Below are 21277 nucleotides of genomic sequence, written 5' to 3' on the forward strand. Positions count from 1 at the left end.
TTCAGGTACATTTCAAAATGCACTTTTACTTTTTACCTGTCATGACTCAATTATTTATTTGTTTCAGGGACCATTATTTTTAGACCTTTTAGGAACTTGTCATTCAGAAACAGTGAAACCAGCAGTATTGTTATCTAAACATTTAGACAGATATAGATGTCATGTGGAGAGAGGCCTGTCTACATATCCACCAGAGGTAAGAACAGTTCTCAAAATATTTGGAAAGAAACCTGTCTCTACATATTCACCGAAGGATAGATTTATTGAAAACTTAGTTTTTGTTTAAAAATCAATAATGTCTTCTTATGTTTGGATTGATAAAAATATTTATAAACATATTCTTGTATAAAATCACAAATTTTTAGTATCACCTTTTTGATATAGGTGTAATATGCTATTCCATATTGTTTCTCAATGTCAAGTATGGGGTAAAAACCTATATTTTTTAAATCACAAATTTTGAGAAACATCTTTTTGTGTTAGGATTTCAACAAAAAATAAAATATAGATAAAAAGTGTATTTCAAATTGTTTCCTTATGTCAAAATTGTGGTAGGTTTTGTTGAAAAATGATAAATTTTTAGAAACATCTGATATTACAAGGGTTTAAATAAAAATCTATACATCATGTACATGTAGGTATTTTTTAATTTTTTAAATGATTCTCCATGTAAAAAAATATTGGTTGCCCATCATTTACGAAAATGTCAATGACAAAAATTTAAAGTGCTTTGATTTTAGCAAAACTAATATTAATCAAAAACACATCCTGAATTAATTGCTGGTGTGAAAATTTATGAAAATTAGCAACCTATGAACATGAATTGCTTTGTATGCATCAATATCTTTGTATCACAAAGCATGTTTAAGCGGATCCTTTATTGAAATGTCAGTTTTTCTAGTTATGTTTTCTTTTTAACAGGAACTGAATGAGTTAATTAGGAACAACAAGCTGGAAATTGATGATGCAGGAGCAGTAATGATACCAGAGGTAAATTTTAATATTTGTTTATTATATAAGCCTCTTTCTTTGCATTTGTATAGTTTAGTTTAATTTTCAGAATCCAAAATGTCTCTCTCAAGTGATACAAAAAAGTAGAAATTGACAAACTGGAAACTTATATGGCAAGATTTTCAGCTAATTTTTCTAAGAATAGTCCCATATGACTGTAGAAAAGCAAGATAGCTCCACTAAAATCTATGGACAGGTTTTGAAGACTTTATCATTACTGTTGCTGACCAACAGACAAGAATGTCAGATTAATTATTGAAAATTCTGCATAATGCTGTTGAAATTTTAAATTTTAGTTTTTATTTTATGAAAACTATGATCAATATTCGTAATAATAGAAATATCGCAAAAATTCTGAATTTACAGTTTTTGTTTTACTTTTTTAGACTGAAGTAGAACATCCACACAATCCACAGTCAATACACTCTGTCCATCCAATGGATGAATATTTCAACGATGGATTCCATTGTGATGTTATTGTAAGTATATCAGAGAAAAAGAATGTGGGGTATACCTAAATGAGACGCAATTAAACCAGAAACATCATCTTTTTAAGAAATGACTGTAATATTTTTGCTGTCTATGAAGAAATAACATAAAAAATGTGGTGCACACTGAATAACATGCATAAAGGGTTATTTATAATTTGTGCACCACATTTTGAGGTTATTTCGAATAGACAGAAAAAATATAATGGTTAATCTCTACAATCTAATTCTAAATTCCATTTGTAAGGAGTAAATGATGAAATAATGTTGACGACGTCACAGTCAAATGACAAAATTATGTCTATTAGCTGATAGACAAAAAACTTTCAGCCAATCAAGCAAACGAGTTACATCCAAAATTAAATTATAGGTAAACACACAGTCTTCAATGATAAACAAGAATCCAACCCCAAAGGTCCCTAGAATTCATGAACAAACCTTATAATGCCATGCCAACTCTTCATCTGGATCATTGTAAAAATAAAGAGATGTTGAATGAATGCCAAGTTGACAACTTTCTATAATTGACCGAAGAATAATGATGTAAACAGGTCACTCTACAACTTTAACAATGAGCAAAACCCGTACCATATATTAAGCTGTAAAAGGGCCAGAGATGAAAGAAAATTGAAACAATTCTAAAGAAAAAACGAACAGCTTTATTTATGCTACAACAATGAATGAAAAAACAATTGGTGTAAAAACCAACCAACATAAACAAATGGGTTATATAGTTTCCTGGCTTGAGAAAGTCCTATAAAGAAGGTGGTAGGGTTAACAACACAAAAACAAAAACAAAGCTATCAAATTATACAAAAAACAAAAAAATATCAAAATGATAATTATAAATAAAAAAAAGCAAAAGAAAGAAAAAGCAAAACAGTCATACACAATTTCTTTTAAATATTTTTACTTTTAATATAGCATAAGTGTTCAAGAAAGAACCATTTTCTGTTTTTATCATTAAATTATTTTATAATTATATTTTTATATGTTTTTTGTATGTTTTTTTTCTAGCATTTAGATCGGTTATTTATTTTATAAAAAATATTTTTTTAAGAACTTTGTTCCTCATGTGAGTTTGGAGACCAACAACATTGATTTTGGTAACTGCCAGAATATTAGAACTATTGAAAATAAGGTAAGTTTGTTACCTAGGGTTAAAAACAGTTTATGCCAACATCTTTAATACTTACTACCGGGGTAAACCAAAAGCTTGTTTATGAATAAAAAATCTATATGTCTAACCAAAGAAGGAGACACGATAAGAGCCATTATTTGGCCCCCGAAATTGCAAAAATTGTAACGTTATTCAAACCATTGAAAATATATGTTAATTTTATTGATTAAAGAACATGTTATTACAGTCTGGTGCAGAAAGGTCACTTGTTGTTGTCATAAACATGTCTGCATCGACCTTAAATTGCCATTTTACACACAGTTTTTCAACAAAATAGATATGAGCCAAGGCATTTCCAAAAAATATTTATTGCACATATTAACTTATTTGTAAAACACACATTAATCCCTGCCAAATTTTCAATGGCTTATATTTCAAAAGCAAGGACACGGACCTATCATTTTTTTTGCTGTTTTAGTTCCGTTATTAATATTCTATCAATTTATAACAGTCTTTTGACTTGGATGGAGAGTTGTCTCGTTAGCACTCATACCACATCTTCTTATATCTATTTTGAAAAGATTGTTATTTTGGAACAGAGTAGCGAGCATCTTAACAGTTGGTTTCTGCTGTTGAAATACTAAAAACCTTGTCAATTTTTTTTTAATAATTATTATTAACAGGTGATCAACATAACCAATCACACCAAAGGAAAGATAACTGTGCAGTGGATGGGAGGTAACTCTTTTTATAATTTTTATTTTTTAGTTAACTCTTGTTATACTTTATTTTTAGTTTGAAAATGTATCTACAATCATTTGAGGATATTTATTCCTTTACCAATACCACCAACTCTTACACAAAATAAATGAAACTTACACATTTTATGTATTTTGTTTACCCTAAATCAGATGGTAAAAATCATACCCTTTCAAAAAACATTATAAAATCTTACACAGAAAAGGTACATCTTAGGTCTATTCCATTTATTTTTTAAATATAAAAAGATAACATATTTGTTTAGGGGCCAGCTGAAGGACGCCTCCGGGTGCGGGAGTTTCTCGCTGCATTGAAGACCCATTGGTGGCCTTCGGCTGTTGTCTGCTCTATGGTCGGGTTGTTGTCTCTTTGACACATTCCCCATTTCCATTCTCAATTTTAACTAAATAAAAAAGAACAGTGCTGTAATTCTGAATCTTTTAAGTCAAATTTATCTTATTTCAAAAAATACTAACCATGTTTGGCTCTTTGACATTTTGTAGGACATGAGAAAACTTTTTGTGTGATGCCATTGTCCATGGATATTCCACCACTAAAGTCATGTGCTTTCCAGGTCACATTTAAACCTGTAAGTATCGTTAAGTATTTTGTAAAGGTTAACATTTTCACTTACAACAATTCATTATGATAATTTTGAATGCAATAGACATGATAGAGGTATTATCAGTTTAACAGAAAAAGTCCCATAAAGAAGGTGGTAGGGTTAACAATACAAAAACAAAAACAAAGCAATATAATTATACAAAAAAACCAAAGAAATATCAAAACAATAATTATAAATAAAAAAGAAAGCAAAAGAAAGAAAAAGAAACGGCAAGGCAGTTGTACGCAATTTCAGGGCCTTTTACAGCTGACTATGCAGTATGGGTTTTACTCATTGTTGAAGGCTGTACAGTGACCTATAGAATTTAATTTCTGTGTCATTTGGTCTCTTGTGGAGAGTTGTCACATTGGCAATCATACCACATCTTTTTTTTTGTATTGTGGTTAAATACTTAACTTTGTAATCAAGAAAAAATTTACAATTAAAAATTTACAATTCAACTGAACAAATTTCACTTTTAAACTGTCACTAAAATCCTTAATACAAATCAAGTTGCTAAAACAGTAAATATCTGCTGTCAAGTTTAATCAGTATCAAAAAGTTGCTTAAACTTCACCATACTGTTAAAACGTTCTGTTAATTTAACAGGGACATCAATTATGCAGTTATGCCCCTCTAAATATTTTCTGTATTTCTTTCTATAGAATGCACCAAATCAATTTTATGGATCAGAATTGGAATGTTTTGCTTACTACAAGAGTTTGAGAGATTTCCGTCTGGTAGAGGATACAACACACTTTCCACCATGGTGTTTAAATCTAACTTGTTCAGGTTTGTTTGTTTTTGTCTGCTTTAAGGTGGTACCCAACACCTTGACTAAAATTAATTTGGCTCGTTTAATTTTCATAAAATTTTGACAAAATATCTACTTTGACCCTTTGAAAAAAATATAAAAATTTCAAAAAACTTGAACCAATCACTTTCTCGGAAAAATTTCATTGGATATATAGCAGTTTGACGAACACTAATTTTAATCATTGAGAGGCTTAATATTTCCTTAACAATACAACGTAATTAAAACGGTCAGCTGATTTTTACAGAGTTATCTCCCTGTAGTGTTATGTACCACCTTATAATAGAACAGGAAACGTAAGCACTATAAAAATCCTATAACAGCATCATTGTAAGGAAAACAAAGATTATTGACTTGGACTCTATTTGCTCTGTCAAGTTTGCTTTGTTATAACAGCTGTGTCATTGAATCCAACTTTTTTGCAACAAACTAGTTACTGTAAAAATTTGCATAGTAGGGACATTTATTATTCTGTGCTGTGATAGTCATGAGTGGTTGGTCTGAAGAGTGAAGCTGTAAATATAGAAATAAATATGATGGTTAGTGTGAAAAATGCAACTGAATGAATACTATGGATACATTAATTTTCGTGGGCACCAATTTAATTTGTACATTGTACTCACGAAAAATTATTTTTATGGGTATTTGCTTTTTCGTGGATTGAGAAAAGAATGTATTTTCATGATCATTTGAATTTTTGAATTTGCAAAGGTCTGAATGCAAGACTATAAAAAATTATACTTTGGTGAACATTTGAATTTATAGTTTATCTATACCTACTAATCCACTAAAGTTGGTAACCAACAAAAAAAATGAACCCACATTATCCTAAAAAGTAGATTTCACAATCTAACTTTCGCTAATAATATTCTACTATAACATGTAAAATAAATGCTTAAATGCAACACACGTTATTTCAATTATCAAGGACTTACATTAACAACTGCATGCATTTCATACTTAATTTACTGTAAACTAAAATCCCGATCATAATCCGTAACAATTATACTCTTTGTTGTTTCAGGTCAAACTTTCCTGCCAAACAATGAGACATTCTTACCCAGATTTACATTAGACACATCACGTTTGGTATTCCCAGCTGTAAACACCAAGGAATCAGCGTACAGAACGTTACAGATGAGAAACACAGGGACAACACCTATCTTCTTTGATGTACAGAAAGATCCCAACAAGTAAGTAAAAGCATGAAAGGTTTGTAAAAGATCAAAATATATTGAATGAAAATTTCTCAGAGATAATCTCATTTTAGGGGAAATAGCATGTTTTAAACAAGGCTTATCTGAAAATTAGTTTGAAAAGTTTTATGCAAAAATTAGATCATACAGCAGACGATTTCAGGGCCTATGGTCATAAAACTTTACTCCATACCCAAAGTACAAATTTTTTGTTTCGAACACCAAATCCAAGATTTTGATTGGTTGAATTCTGAGTCTTGAGTAGAATAATCTTACTCCAAATTTATTTGACGACTCCAAGCCAGGTTTCTTTTGATCATTGAAAATTTGATTTCTTATGAAATAAAATTCAGTAATTTCATTTACTTTTGAATTGAATTCATTCCCAACAAGTAAGTAAAAGCATTAACGGTTTGTAAAAGATCAAAATATATTGAATGAAAATTACTCAAAGATATCCTCATTTTAGGGGAAATAGCATGTTTTAAACAAGGCCTATCTGAAAATTAGTTTGAAAAGTTTTATGCAAAAATTAGATCATACAGCAGACGATTTCAGGGCCTGTGGTCATAAAACTTTACTCCATACAAAGTACAAATTTTTTGTTTCAAACACCAAATCCAAGATTTTGATTGGTTGAATTCTGAGTCTTGAGTAGAATAATTGTACTCCAAATTTTTTTGACGACTCCAATTCTCTATTTCTTTTTTTATTTGTAAAACACTTTTTACTTTAGAGTTCATCACATGAAGTCATTTTTTTCTGTAATTAAGTTATAATGTATTGTGTGTGTTCATTTTCAGTGTTTATTCTGTGAAGCCTGCCAAAGCTTTGATGAAAGGTGAAATGATGACCTTCATTGTGAAATGTACGCCAGCAGAAGTCAGAACATATAAACATAATTTGATGTTTCGGTTGAATGACAATGAAAAGTACAATAAGGTAAGAACCAATCAGAATACTAGAAATTAATGTTATGAGTGTAATACAGGTCAAAATGTACAACAAAGGAACCGATCAGAGATCTTTTCAAATAGAGTAATGAATAGTTTTAGAGTAAGGGTGCTGATTTTCAGTTTTCTAGTTAGTAGTATTAATTTGCACAGTTCATTCACTGTACATTAACAAAATGTAGACAGCTATAAAAGGTCCTGAAATGAACAAATTTCAAACAAGAAAACCAAAAGACCTGATTTATATACAAAACAATAAAAAAGAATATTATAGACATGGACCAAAAACAATGAATTACAGGCTCCTGATTGGGGACAGGTACAAACTGTGGAGTGGTTAACATTGAAGCCAATTATAAATTGGCATTCTAATTTTGTGAACCTTCAATGTTTGATCTTTTGCAGTTTATTATTTCCTAAGTAGAATTGTAACTTTTTTCTGAGTCATTTATATGTTTTTTTTCTTTGTCTTTCAGGAGCTTGAAGTATGGGGATCAGCTGAATCACCAGAAGTATTGTTAGATACATATGGATGTTTATATTTCAGAGAGACTTGTATTGGAACATTCTCAAAACAATGTTACACCATTAAAAATGTCTCTAGGATACCTTTAAGGTATGTTATATATGCTGTTTAATCATAAATTCTAGCCCAAAGCCTAAACTTTAACCCTTGACACATAACCTTATTCATAATCTCAAACCTTAACTTTCATCTACCTTTGAGTTCAAATGAATAAATAAGGATTGTATTTTAAGATTTTATTTACAAACTGTTTGATATATAGCCTGGCATCCTGACCCAATCTAATACTTCGTCGATAGGGCCAGGCGTAATACAATCCACGTGACCAACTATCAGCGCCGAACAGGACTGAAATACTGCGCATGTGCATGTGTTCTATAAACATGGAATATATCGATCAGATCGTTAATTAACAGTTGATTCACGATGTTAATCAATAACGTTTGAATTATATATGCTAAATTTTTCGAAACTTGCATTTCATATGAAATGAAAAAATAATTTTAAATAAATTTGTGACAATATAAATACTTCCTGCCATGTGTCAAGAAATGAAGCTATCCCACGATACATCATTCAAATATCCAATTGACGAAACCATGTCGTCGTATTCCGCCTGGCTCAACTGTTGAGTAGTGAGCCAGGATCCCAGGCTATTTGATATAAAGAAATCCTGATTTGTTTACGAATTTTCAAATGTTTAAACTGAAATCATTTATGCAAATATTTTCACAAAAAAATGAATCATAGATATTAAGACATTTCTTATATATTTCTATATATCATTTGTCTGTTAAAAATAATATTTCTCTTATCAATAAGATTGTAAAAAATGCAAACCCTGGAAAAGTATAATATACATAAAGATACTGATTGTAACAGAGAGATGAGTTTTGATTTATTTTGTTTTTAGATTTGAATGGAAGTTTAAATTTGCTGATAAGAAATTATTGTCTGTAACTCCAGACTGTGGCATCATTCAACCAAATGAAAATCAGGTATGTTTTAATTTTGGAGCACAATTACTTTATTTTATAACAGAATGTCAGAATTGAGATTTGTTGCTATAATTGCCCACATTTTTGGCAAGCATAAATAACCCTTTAAAATTGTTGTCCTAATATCAAACATTTTCTGATCCATTTGACAGTTGGAACAGGTCACATTACAGCCTTCAACAATGAGCAAAACCCATACCGCAGAGCAAGCTATATAAGGCCCTGAAATGATAAATGTAACAAGAAAACAAGTAGCCTGATTTATGTACAAACCAATAAACAAAAAATAAATGTGATCTACATAAAAAAAGACAACTACTGAATTACAGGCGCCTGACTTTGGACTGGAACATGCATAATGTGGCAGGGTTAGACATATTTGCTGGTGCAGAACCCTCCCTTAACCTTATGAGTCTGTTAAAAGTAATAAATTTGATAAACAATATTAGAAATGATTGATTGACACAGTGAATAATATTTGATTCAGCATTATTCATTGTTTTGTATTTTAGACACATGCCTGGTCATTTACACCAACGTCTAAGGAGAAATATGTAATGAAACCAAGCCTGATTGTTTGGGGACAAGGATTTAGCAGTACATCATCTGGTGGAAAGAAAAAGGAATTTAATGTTAGAGCCATTGGTGAAGGCACTATTGGTGATATTAAGGTAAGGCTAAAATATATAAATAATTGGGGGGAGGTATAAAGGAATAATTTTTTATTTAAAAAAATGATGCATAGACTTTATAGGAGTTTTATAGTGCTTAACCAAAAATGTCTATAAAATGTGCAAAGAGGCAAAACTTGAACTACATTTTTTTGCCTAAGGGAATTACTTTCATCTCTTGACGACAGTAAGGTAAAAATTGAAGGAATCTACTATCAATCCTTGTGGTTGTTTTTTCAAAGAATGTTTTCTGCTGATATTCAAAATATTGAAAATTCAAAATTTTGTTAGATGTTTTAAATTGTAACAGGAAGGGTGTAGCAAAAATCTTGAAGTTTAAATTTTTTGAAAGCATAATTTGTACAGAGCATTTCTAGAAATCGCAATGACTTATTTCACATTTTTGTAAATTATCGAACAATTGCATTAATAAATTCAAGCAAAACTTTTTAATTTAAAGTACATACATTTTCATAGATGAAGTCTTTGAAAATAGATAATGTATAATACAAAAAACAAAACAAAAAATGGAAAAAAGGGATCCAGGGGGGACCCCCCCCCTTTTGTGGGAAAAATTTGGTTGATTATATAGAGAATTACTGAAGCATGACTGGAGCCCCCCCCCCTCCCTTATGAAAAGTTCTGGAACCGCCACTGAAAGCTATCATTCTTTAAATTAATGTGAATTTTGAAATTTAGCAATCAATTCATATGTGGATCTTTATATTTCCCAAGAATTCAAGAAACTATATTTTATATTTTATTTTAGGCTGACCAGACATATATTGAATTTGGGGATGTTGTGGTTGGAAGTTCAGCTTGTAAGACCATTGTTATTTCTAATGAGAGTACATGCAGTCTTCATTACGAGCTATTTATAGAACAGACAATGACTGGTCCTTATCCAGAGGAACTAACTATAGATGACAGAATAGGTAAGAGATTCTTCTTCTAATCTTATTCAAAATTCTAAAACGTATTGTGGTTAAGCCTCAATTGAAATATGTAAAAAGAATTACTACAGCATTTTTTTTGGTTACAGAACCTTCTTTTATGTAAGAACTAAAAAATACCTGTTGTAATAACCTTACAACCTGTGTAAAAAAAAGGGGGATGACATACTGATATACTTTTTATTGTAAATTTTTAGAAGTGGATAAAAACTTTTATATTATATATTTTTATTATTGATTTTAGTTTAGTTTTGTGAACCTTTTAGAAATATTAAAAAAGACTTGATATACAAACAGTACAAATGGAGATTTAAGTAGAATTCTATGATAAAAAAATAGTTTTTGAAAAACTGTAAATTATGATTTGTGTTTGTTTTATTACGCAGCTCTTCAGTTAGAGAGAACAGAAGGTATCTTACCAGCTAGATCTAAGCATGTGATCATGGCAACTGTGAAACCAGTCAGACGGGTCCAGTACCAGTTTTCTGTTTCATATAAACTAGTGACACCAGAAGGTACCAGTCTTTAAACTTTATATATTTTTTTTACTTTAAAAATAATAGGTCACAGAAAAACATTGTTTATGTTGTCCTATAAAGTAATGAGGACAGATTCATTGATTTATTGAAAAAGAATTGAAAATTTTATATAATTGAATTGCTATTTAATAATAGAAAAATTATAATATCTTCAAACAAATTTCAATGAATTGCTATTTTGTAGTAACACGATTATAATATCTTTAAACAAATTTCAAGTAGAAATCACAATAAATTTTACATGCAAAATACTGATTTAGAATTTGGAAATATATACAAAATATAGTACATATGAAATTTCCAGCTTAGTTTTAAGCAGAATAGTTCCAATCAAGTCAAACAAAATGTTATGCTGTCCTTATAAGAAATAGTTTAAGAGAAATTTCAGAATTTTTTTTTACAAAAAAGACAAGTAATTATATCTTGATTTTGGAAAAATTCTTAAACAACATGACTTAATTTATTTTTAGCAACAACATCACATCCCACAGCAACAGAACCACAACATTTGTGTCATGTGTTGACAACTGGAGTGTTCCCTGTCATGGCTGTCACTGATGCACGTTGCTATGGTAGTGCCATTGGTATCAGTAAGAAACAGTTATGGAGTCTGTTTTCTCTAGACAAGTAAGTAGTGAAAGGTATTACATTATTTTCACAGAATATTTTTGGTGAAAAATATTTATCTCGTTCCTCTTAAAAGAAATGTTTACTCATAATGCTCTTTGAAAGATTTTTCTCCAGATTTTATTGAACAGATACCTAGTACAAAACAAAGTAATATGATATTTTTAGAAATATGTCATCTTAACTACATGTAAATGGGGAAAAACGATTCATTTATATATATTTATTAAAATGTATGTATTTTTTGTATATTTACAAGTGTATGTGTCAGATATTTTTTTTGATGGAAATAGATTTATTCTCAAATTCCTTTATTTGTTTCAGTATGAACGTTTGTTTGGATTCAGATCCGTCTGCTGAAGAACTAAGATACAGTGTAGCTACAAGGCACAGGTAAGGCTAAGCTACAAAACATCTGATTCCCTTAAGTGTTTCACATTCTGTTCAGAATGCGTACAAGGATAAAGTTTGTATCATCTTGTAGGAAATTTACATACATCATTTTTTATCTTTGTAATTTTCACAAAGTGAAAAAAAAAAGAATTATATCTATATGATCAAAACAATTTGAAAAAAATGATATGTGAACTTTCTCAATTAAAAAGCATTATTTGTTAAGACACTATTTGTATTCTTCATTACCGATTTTATGCAGATATTTTACTTACTGTGGATTCATTATTATTCGTGGAATAGGATTTAGTGAGTAAAGGTGAACCACGAATTGCATTGTTTGACGAAGTATGAATTTTCTGTAGACCTGTATGCAGACTTTGGCAAAACCATGAAATCAAATATCCACGAAAATACAATGTTTCCTTACTCCACGAAAATTGGTACCCAAGAATTAAATGAATCCACAGTACTATCAGACATACTGTTTATATTACAACTATTTTCCTAATGTGTCAGAATAATCACTAAAAGTAAAACCTTTAATAAAAATGTAAAAATACCAATATTTACTTCAGTCATCACAAAAGACTGCCAGTTTACATGAAAGCTATATTAGATTTATTTATGTTTTTAAAGATTTAAACAGAACTGTTTGTTGTTTTTTGTTCAGTCACCATAGACGACCACCAGTCTACACAAGAGCTATATTAGACTTTAACTTCAGTGCTGCACCAGTGGGTAGTGAGCCATGTATTGTGAATTTAATGTTTGAAAATACAGGAACTGTGGCCACTGATTGGTAGGTTTTATACACAAATTTATCTTGTATAGCAAAATAATATTTCTGTAGAATATGTAACTATAAGATAGCTGAAGATACCAAAGAGACATCAAAACTCATATAAGTGGGAGAGACACTGAAAACATCAGGACAAAAAAACAAAAAAGGTTGAAAAAGACTTTCAACAGCCTACAAAACCACTACATAAAACCACAGAATGGACAAACAAGTATCCCACCAAAAACTGGGGGTGATCACGTGCTCTTTACATGGTAAGCAGATCCTGGTCCACATGTAGCACCTGTTGTTTACCAAAAAATATTTACTGTGCTGCTAGCAATGGTTTCCTCTTCAAAATGATATGGTTTTCTTGCATATTTTGTTGCTCAATGAAAAGCTAGGACTATTCAATTAAATATTATGTGAATAGACTTTTCCACTACATTTTTTTTTTTTGAATTTTGCATGAGTTATATTTCCATAGCAAAGAAAAAAAGATATATATATGTTCTTCCTCTGTGTTAGAAAAGATATTTTTATATTTATATTCACTTGATACAGTTAAATTTTCGAAATTAAAGTGTGAGGCTACCTGTCTAATGAAGTACTAACAGCTATAACCATACATTGGTTATTAAAAAATAAACAACCAATTGGGGAAAGTATAAAATAGCTACCAATTAATTAGAGAAATTAAATTATTCTAATGCATGAGAAAGATGTGGAATAAAAAGTATTAAAGTTTTAATAGGACTAGCTAATTTAATGTAATGTTGTGAAATATTATTGCTCTCTGTTACAGGGCTTTCCTGTTCCCATCTGACTTACAGTTAGAATTAGAGTACTGGGCAGAGACTGGAGAATTTGATGAGGATGAACTACATGAGGTAATAGCTTTATTTTAACTCATCCTATCAAAAAAATATGAGGTGTGATGTTTCTACTACTGTTAATTCAGAAATTATGGGGATGTTAATGCGAAAACTGCAACAGAAACAAGACAGGTTCACAATAATAAAAAACTTCCATTCATAATTTTAGTTGTGATTTTCCTTTAAAAAATGTTTGTATTCACATGAATTAAATGTCACATTTTTACCAGTAATCAGTGATTCACATTAATAGATCTACATATTAATTCCTGCATTTACAATATTAAAGTTTTTTAACACAAATTATATAAATTTTGATGCCACACTGAGGTTAGAAAGAACACAAAACAATGAGACATCTGTTCATCATACAGCCTTTTGAAAAGAGTCGATGCAACCCCTAGAATTTTAATATTTATATTTATTAGATAAATGTGCTTGTAACATTTAGTTATTCAAAATATTAGAAAATCATTGAAAACTTTGTAATATTGGTATTCCCAATGTTATTTTGAGTTATTTCCCTTTATAACCAGTCTTTTAAAAAAAATATCAATTTCATTATCTTTTTATCTTTATATTTTCTATCTTTGAATATTCAAGTCTTCTTAAATACAAATTACACTTTAAAAAAGAATATGTGAATGCATATATGCCCTGAGTTCAAAAAAATGTAAACTCTAACATTATTTGATATTTTCATAGATGTACAATAATAATCTAATAGGTCAATAAATTTCATGGTTTGAGGCAATGTAAACAATTCAAATATACCGTATAGTGATTTGTGGAATAAATGCACCTTAAGTAGGTGTATTATACAAAGAAGAATATTAACAAGAGTGGATTTCTCAAATCTCAATAATAAATTAAAATGATCTGTCAAAGCAAAACCATAAAAATATAATGGTCTGAATAATGACTAAGTAAATGAATAATGCTGCAGCTATTTGTATGCTTTAAACTAAAAACATATAGATTAGACCGTTGGATTTCCCGTTTGAATGGTTTTACACTAGTAATTTTTGGGGCCCTTTATAGCTTACTGTTCGGTGTGAGCCAAGGCTCCGTGTTGAAGACCATACTGTGACCTATAATGGTTTACTTTTATAAATTTTGACTTGGATGGAGAGTTGTCTCATTGGCACTCATAACACATCTTCTTATATCTATATATCAGCATCCCTGTTACTTATGGATTTATTACAACATTAGTATTGTTTAAAATTGACAAAGATGGATATTTGTATATTATGCACATAAAATTGGATACAAATGTTCTTAAAATTGACTTGAAAGCATTAATTGTAATTGATAAATAGATTTTCCTTAAAATTCTTTGTATTTTTGTCACAGGGTGACCACCAAGTTTGGTAGATTTCGTGGATATAGGTAAACCTCAAATCTTAAATGTTCAGTGAAGTACATGTAGCTTAACATATGGTATAGACACCTGTCTTTTGTTGAAGCTTGTAGATGTCTTTCAGTTTATTTTGTCATTGACTTGCTGTATCACCTAACATCTTTTTATTCATATTTCATTTTTCAGATGAAGGTGATGGACAACAAATTGTTTTCAGTGGAACCACAAGAAGGAAAACTTCAACCAGGAGAGTGTCGAACTGTTACCTTTACCTATAGACACAACATGACTGGAACAGATAGACTTCCTGTCCTTCTCAAGTTAGCTCGTGGTAGAGAAGTTCTGGTAAGTAGGAAACCAGTTATTATCCAAAATTACAAGTTTCTAAAAAGTTATTTGATGCACTTCAAAAGCTTTTATTTCTCAGTAGTAATGCACTAAACAAAATATTGGAAACGTGGAAATTTTCAATGGTTATATTCACAATTTCAATGCTAAAACCTTTCACTCAGGGGTTAAATTTGAGCTCCCAAACATAATTGCTCCCTTAGCATAGACATTGTTGATTAGAACAAAAGTTTCACAGATGGAGGGATATTTTGAAACAATTTACATGTTCCCTAAATAATCGGGAAATAACCACAGCACAAAAGTTTCAATGTTAACAGTATTGGTTGAATTCATTTCATAAAAAGATATCCCTAAGTGTCTCGTCCGTTAGTCCATCCTTAACTTTGGGACATATTGCCAATCAAGTGCATTAAGGAATGATTTGATATTTAGTTTGGAACATTATAATGAAGTGTAAGTGATTTAAGCCTACCAGACCTCTTGTTTGATCTTTTGTAGTTGAATTTTATCGTAGGTTCATGTTTTTACAGTTGAATTTTATTCGAGTTCTATCATTTTTAGTTAAATTTTATTGCAGATTTGTGCTTAATCAAAGTTGAATTTAATTAGAGATGTATATTTTTCAGTTGAATTTTATTGGAGTGACTGTTGAAGCAGAAAGGAATTACATTCATTTCCCATCCAATAAACACCTGTTTACTCCAGTACCAGTAGGAGAGAAATCCAGTCCAAAACAAGTGTATGAACTTTACAATGGAGGTGCTAAAACTGTTAAATTCACCTTTGACCTTGCACCTCTTGAACTTTTACAACAGGTAGGTCCAATAATAAAACTTATGATAAATTCAAATGTGAATATTCACTTTTTATACGTGTAGGAATAGATCTTATCACTATTTGGGATTCATTGACACTTGACCCAAGACACTTTTACTATTGACGCCATATAACAATTACTTTTCTTTTGTGGCATTAGACATTTTTGCTTGTGACGTCGAAAGATATGTATGATATAAAGTCAATGATGTTCTAGAATAATCATTTCAAACGGTTTCTAATATCAATCTTTTATTTTCACAAGGAAAATTTTGATCAGCCAGTATTTGAGTGTTTGACACCTTTTGGAGAGATACCACCAGGACGATCACTTGCTGTAGAATGGAGATTCTCACCGATTGAGGCCAAAACTTACATGGTATGTTCTATAATGTTACAATTAGATTCAAATAGGAAAGTCTTGCATCAGTGGCATCAGTCCCGTGAGGGTATAATCAGTTCAGTAGTTAGTACTTTTGTACTGACATGATTATCATATATTTGTTTATGGATGTACTTAGGTTAGGTTTATGAATTTTCGGACTTCTTGGGTTTTTTCCTACAATACAGAGTAAAATAATTTGCCCCGTATAATCTTTTTTTTTCTATTCATAGAAGCCTTCAATAGCTCATAATAATGTCATTGCCAAAATTTAAGCCGATTCAAGTTTTTTTTTCTTACTATTTGAGACCCAAATAATGCCAATGCTAAATATAAGGTAAAAGTTTGAGTCAGCATTTTCCTGCCATTTTTTTAAAATCAAATATTGCAAAAAGGAGTTCCTTAACCTATCAATATTTTTAGCTTATTTTGTTCCTTTACTAATGCTCTTCTGATTTATAGTATCAATTTTTAACTCTAGATTTTTTTCAACTGCATCCTTAAAATTGTCCCTTTATAATTTTATGAATTTTAAAAAAAAACTAAGGTTTAAACTCCCTCAGTCAAAGTTGACCTTAGATGGATTTGGCTATTATTTTTAGGTCCTTTTTGGTCATATAGCTCTTCAACTGTTTCAGTTCTTAGACATCCTTGGCTTTCAGATATTCAGGCTTTGAGTGTTCCTGATGATGGTAAATCCAGAAAAGTGCTTCGGACGCAGGAAATCTATCAAGTGTTGTTTTCATTATTTTGTGCAGGAAATTTGAAGTCCTTTCCTTCCCTCCCACATCCATTGGTGGCCTTGATCTGTTTTCTGCTTTATGGTCGAGTTGTTGTCTCTTTGACACATTCCCGTTTCCATTCTCAATTTTAATTTTATTTATTGTGTTATCTTAGATATGTTTTACTTCTGTTGTTAGGTTGATGTTCCAGTGATCGTAGATAAAGGAGATACAGCTATAGTAACATTTACTGGTGTTGGATATGACAAGCGTATTATGGGTGAAACCATGCCAATGACTGACCAATCAGATTTAACGGGTGTTCCTGGAGTACAGAGCGCCATTGTTCCTGGACAGGTATAAAATAATTAGTTTGATGTCAGACATGTTTGAAAGACAAATTGAATACTTTTTAAAAAATGATTAGAAAGAATTTAGTTACAAGATGTCTGAATTAACATGTCTATTTACTATTTATTGATACTTTTAATACGAGATAACCAATTTTTTGGCAAATGCTCTTTTGACAAACATTATTTACTTAATGAAAAATCTGATAGCTGTTGAAATCAAAATTTGTCAAGATGAATCAAGCAGCTTCATTTAACAGAAGACATTGATTCTTAATCCAATATTCTTGCAACTGCTCTTTTGACTTTTTTGGCTTGTAACTTTTTTTTTACTTTGACTTATAACTTTAAGTTATTGTGATTTTTTGTTGTCAAACAATTGCTTGTAAAAAAACCTATTACCAATCTAAATTCAGTTGACAATTTGCATGAAATTCGGTGAACACAGAAATTGAATCTGCTGTAAAAATTATTATCTAACATTATCGACAAATTCATAAATGAGCAAATAAAACTAATGTTTTTTGTCTCTTTTACTTGCATAGCTTAAAAAGCTTCTTGAAAAGTGTGTGAGCTCATCACATAACTTTATCAAATTAAGGTGGTACATAACACTACAGGGAGATAACTCTGTAAAAATCAGCTAAACGTTTTAATCACTTTCTATTGTTAAGGAAATATTAAGCTTCTGAAAGATCAAAATTAGTGTTTGTCAAACTGCTATATATCCAATGAAATTTTTCCGATAAAGTGTGGTTCAAGTTTTTTGAAATTTTGAAATTTTTGTCTTAAGTGTCAAAGAAAATATTTTGTCAAAACTTTATGAAAATTAAACAAGCCAAATTAATTTTAGTCAAGGTGTTTGGTACTACCTTAAAATGCCTCTTTGATAATTGATACACCTGAGTATGCTACTGTGTTAACACAATTGGTATAAAAAAAAGGAGATGTGGTATGATTGCCAATGAGACAACTATTCACCAAAGTTCAAATAAAGTGGATGTAAGCAATTATAGGCAACTGTACAGCCTTCAACATTGAGAAAAACCCATACCATATAGTCGGCTGTAAAAGGCCCTGACATGAAAAATATGAAACAATTCAATTGAGAAAACTAACGGCTTAATTTATAAAACAATTTACGAAAAACAAATATGAGCCTGTTTGCCAATTTTGCTTTATAACAAAATACATTTAATTTTTTTTCAATATACATTCTCACCAAAAGATAGTACTAAATAATCACTGAATTAATATGTGGTTCAATTATTTGTAGCTTGTATACTTGTCACAAGAAAGGCTATCATTTGGAAACTTACCATTATTCAGCAGAGCTAGACGTATGGTGTTTGTGTCCAATCGTTCAAAGGAGAACGATGCTTCGTTTGAATGGCATGTTACCTCACAGTCAGATGCTCAGGTAATATGATTAGGAAAATCCAAAGTCATAATAAAAGTTGTATTAAATTCCTCTCGTTCAAAGGAGAACGATGCTTCGTTTGAATGGCATGTTACCTCACAGTCAGATGCTCAGGTAATATGATTAGGAAAATCCAAAGTCATAATAAAAGTTGTATTAAATTCCTCTCGTTCAAAGGAGAACGATGCTTCGTTTGAATGGCATGTTACCTCACAGTCAGATGCTCAGGTAATATGATTAGGAAAATCCAAAGTCATAATAAAAGTTGTATTAAATTCCTCTCGTTCAAAGGAGAACGATGCTTCGTTTGAATGGCATGTTACCTCACAGTCAGATGCTCAGGTAATATGATTAGGAAAATCCAAAGTCATAATAAAAGTTGTATTAAATTCCTCTCGTTCAAAGGAGAACGATGCTTCGTTTGAATGGCATGTTACCTCACAGTCAGATGCTCAGGTAATATGATTAGGAAAATCCAAAGTCATAATAAAAGTTGTATTAAATTCCTCTCGTTTAAAGGAGAACGATGCTTCGTTTGAATGGCATGTTACCTCACAGTCAGATGCTCAGGTAATATGATTAGGAAAATCCAAAGTCATAATAAAAGTTGTATTAAATTCCTCTCGTTCAAAGGAGAACGATGCTTCGTTTGAATGGCATGTTACCTCACAGTCAGATGCTCAGGTAATATGATTAGGAAAATCCAAAGTCATAATAAAAGTTGTATTAAATTCCTCTCGTTCAAAGGAGAACGAGGCTTCGTTTGAATGGCATGTTACCTCACAGTCAGATGCTCAGGTAATATGATTAGGAAAATCCAAAGTCATAATAAAAGTTGTATTAAATTCCTCTCGTTCAAAGGAGAACGATGCTTCGTTTGAATGGCATGTTACCTCACAGTCAGATGCTCAGGTAATATGATTAGGAAAATCCAAAGTCATAATAAAAGTTGTATTAAATTCCTCTCGTTCAAAGGAGAACGATGCTTCGTTTGAATGGCATGTTACCTCACAGTCAGATGCTCAGGTAATATGATTAGGAAAATCCAAAGTCATAATAAAAGTTGTATTAAATTCCTCTCGTTCAAAGGAGAACGATGCTTCGTTTGAATGGCATGTTACCTCACAGTCAGATGCTCAGGTAATATGATTAGGAAAATCCAAAGTCATAATAAAAGTTGTATATTAAATTCTTTTAATTCCAAGCCGATTTATACTTTTATACTAATTTACAATGATCGAGATGAAATAAGGAGAAATTATTTTTAGATGAAGTGTAAAATCAAGATATTTTTCTCGTTTATTGATGAGGGGGGGTCGGACCTTTATCGGGACTCCGGGATCGGGTGTTTTTAAGCTCGGGATTTCGGGATTAATCCTTTCGGGATCTGGGAATTCTTTTTTAGAATTTCGGGATGTCGGGATTTAAATTTCTTTAAATTCGGGACCTTGGGATTTCATGTTTTTAAGCCCAGGATTTCGGGATCAGGACCCCTCCGCCCCCCCCCCCCCCCCCCCCCCCCCCCCCCCCCCCCCCTTCATTGATTATTCCTAAGCTTGAATTCAAACATAAGTGGATAGACTTTATGTATATACAAAAAAATGTATGATAACCAATATTTACTACAAATTTTAGAATCTTGTAAAAGTGAGTTTACATTATGGATTGTGTCTGCTTTACAGAGTTTTTTGTTTTGAAATTAAAATTTTTATTTAATTTGTTTTCATTTTTGTGCTATATTGCATGCCATAGTGTTTACAATAGATTAAATATACAAAAAAAAAAAAATTTGTTTTAGTTTTATGATATTTTAATATCTATGAATAAATGGAGATGTTGGGTTTATATGATCATTGAAATGAAAGACCTGTATAATTAGTTTTAAAAAGATTTCATAGGATCATATGGGGAAGCCTAAATTAAAGTGATAAAAAGTAGGGGCACTACTTAGCAATCAAACTTTAAATAAAAATTCATGTTTTTTTCACTCATTAATCAATAATTGAATAATAGAAATATTTGCAGATCTTCTTACTTTATGTAAAATGAAAATTATGTGCTTCACATATTTTTTTGTGATTGAAAATTAAGCATTGTTTTCCTGTTTAATTTTACATTTCTGTATACTGTAAATTCAGATATTTTTGTGTGCATTTATTATTGCGATTTTTCAAAAATGGACAAGAATGCGAGTTCAATTATTGCGATTTTAGAAAAATCTACATACAGATCAATGGTTTAGCTATCTAAATGCGAGTTCTTATTATTGCGATACTAACAGAGTCGCATTATTCGCATTAATAAAAACCTCACAATAATTTCTGAATTTACAGTATTTGTAAGAAAGGGTCTATCTTTTCAATACCATGTGACTTTGTGAAATCAAAGTAAGATTGTATTCAATTTCTGTGAGTTTATTTATTATTGTTGGTACTTGTTTTCATGGTTTGAGAAAAAAACATAGAATTTTGGTTCATACTTGATTTTGTGGTTCTGGCAATTTTTTTTTAACAAGCCTATAGGAATGTTTACTGAAAATTATTGCTTACCTTTACACACAACATC

General features: G+C 30.6%; 1 protein-coding gene across 1 annotated transcript in view; it reads left to right on the top strand.

Moving 5' to 3' along the window:
* LOC127718333 (cilia- and flagella-associated protein 65-like) overlaps positions 1 to 21277 on the top strand; it is a 41343-nt gene that overhangs the window by 13314 nt on the left and 6752 nt on the right. Inside the window, exons 12-34 of the mRNA XM_052224329.1 lie at positions 68 to 196; positions 922 to 990; positions 1398 to 1490; positions 2560 to 2640; positions 3303 to 3357; positions 3882 to 3967; positions 4648 to 4774; positions 5821 to 5989; positions 6796 to 6934; positions 7422 to 7561; positions 8385 to 8469; positions 8982 to 9140; positions 9910 to 10075; positions 10480 to 10608; positions 11103 to 11259; positions 11584 to 11652; positions 12326 to 12454; positions 13239 to 13323; positions 14858 to 15016; positions 15649 to 15837; positions 16104 to 16217; positions 17141 to 17299; positions 18569 to 18712. Coding sequence (XP_052080289.1) covers positions 68 to 196; positions 922 to 990; positions 1398 to 1490; positions 2560 to 2640; positions 3303 to 3357; positions 3882 to 3967; positions 4648 to 4774; positions 5821 to 5989; positions 6796 to 6934; positions 7422 to 7561; positions 8385 to 8469; positions 8982 to 9140; positions 9910 to 10075; positions 10480 to 10608; positions 11103 to 11259; positions 11584 to 11652; positions 12326 to 12454; positions 13239 to 13323; positions 14858 to 15016; positions 15649 to 15837; positions 16104 to 16217; positions 17141 to 17299; positions 18569 to 18712 — 2832 coding nt within the window. The remainder of the gene's footprint in view (positions 1 to 67; positions 197 to 921; positions 991 to 1397; positions 1491 to 2559; positions 2641 to 3302; positions 3358 to 3881; positions 3968 to 4647; positions 4775 to 5820; positions 5990 to 6795; positions 6935 to 7421; positions 7562 to 8384; positions 8470 to 8981; positions 9141 to 9909; positions 10076 to 10479; positions 10609 to 11102; positions 11260 to 11583; positions 11653 to 12325; positions 12455 to 13238; positions 13324 to 14857; positions 15017 to 15648; positions 15838 to 16103; positions 16218 to 17140; positions 17300 to 18568; positions 18713 to 21277) is intronic.

This window comes from Mytilus californianus, unplaced genomic scaffold (assembly GCF_021869535.1).
Source record: "Mytilus californianus isolate M0D057914Y unplaced genomic scaffold, xbMytCali1.0.p SCAF_10, whole genome shotgun sequence".
Taxonomy (NCBI): Eukaryota; Metazoa; Mollusca; class Bivalvia; order Mytilida; family Mytilidae; genus Mytilus; species Mytilus californianus.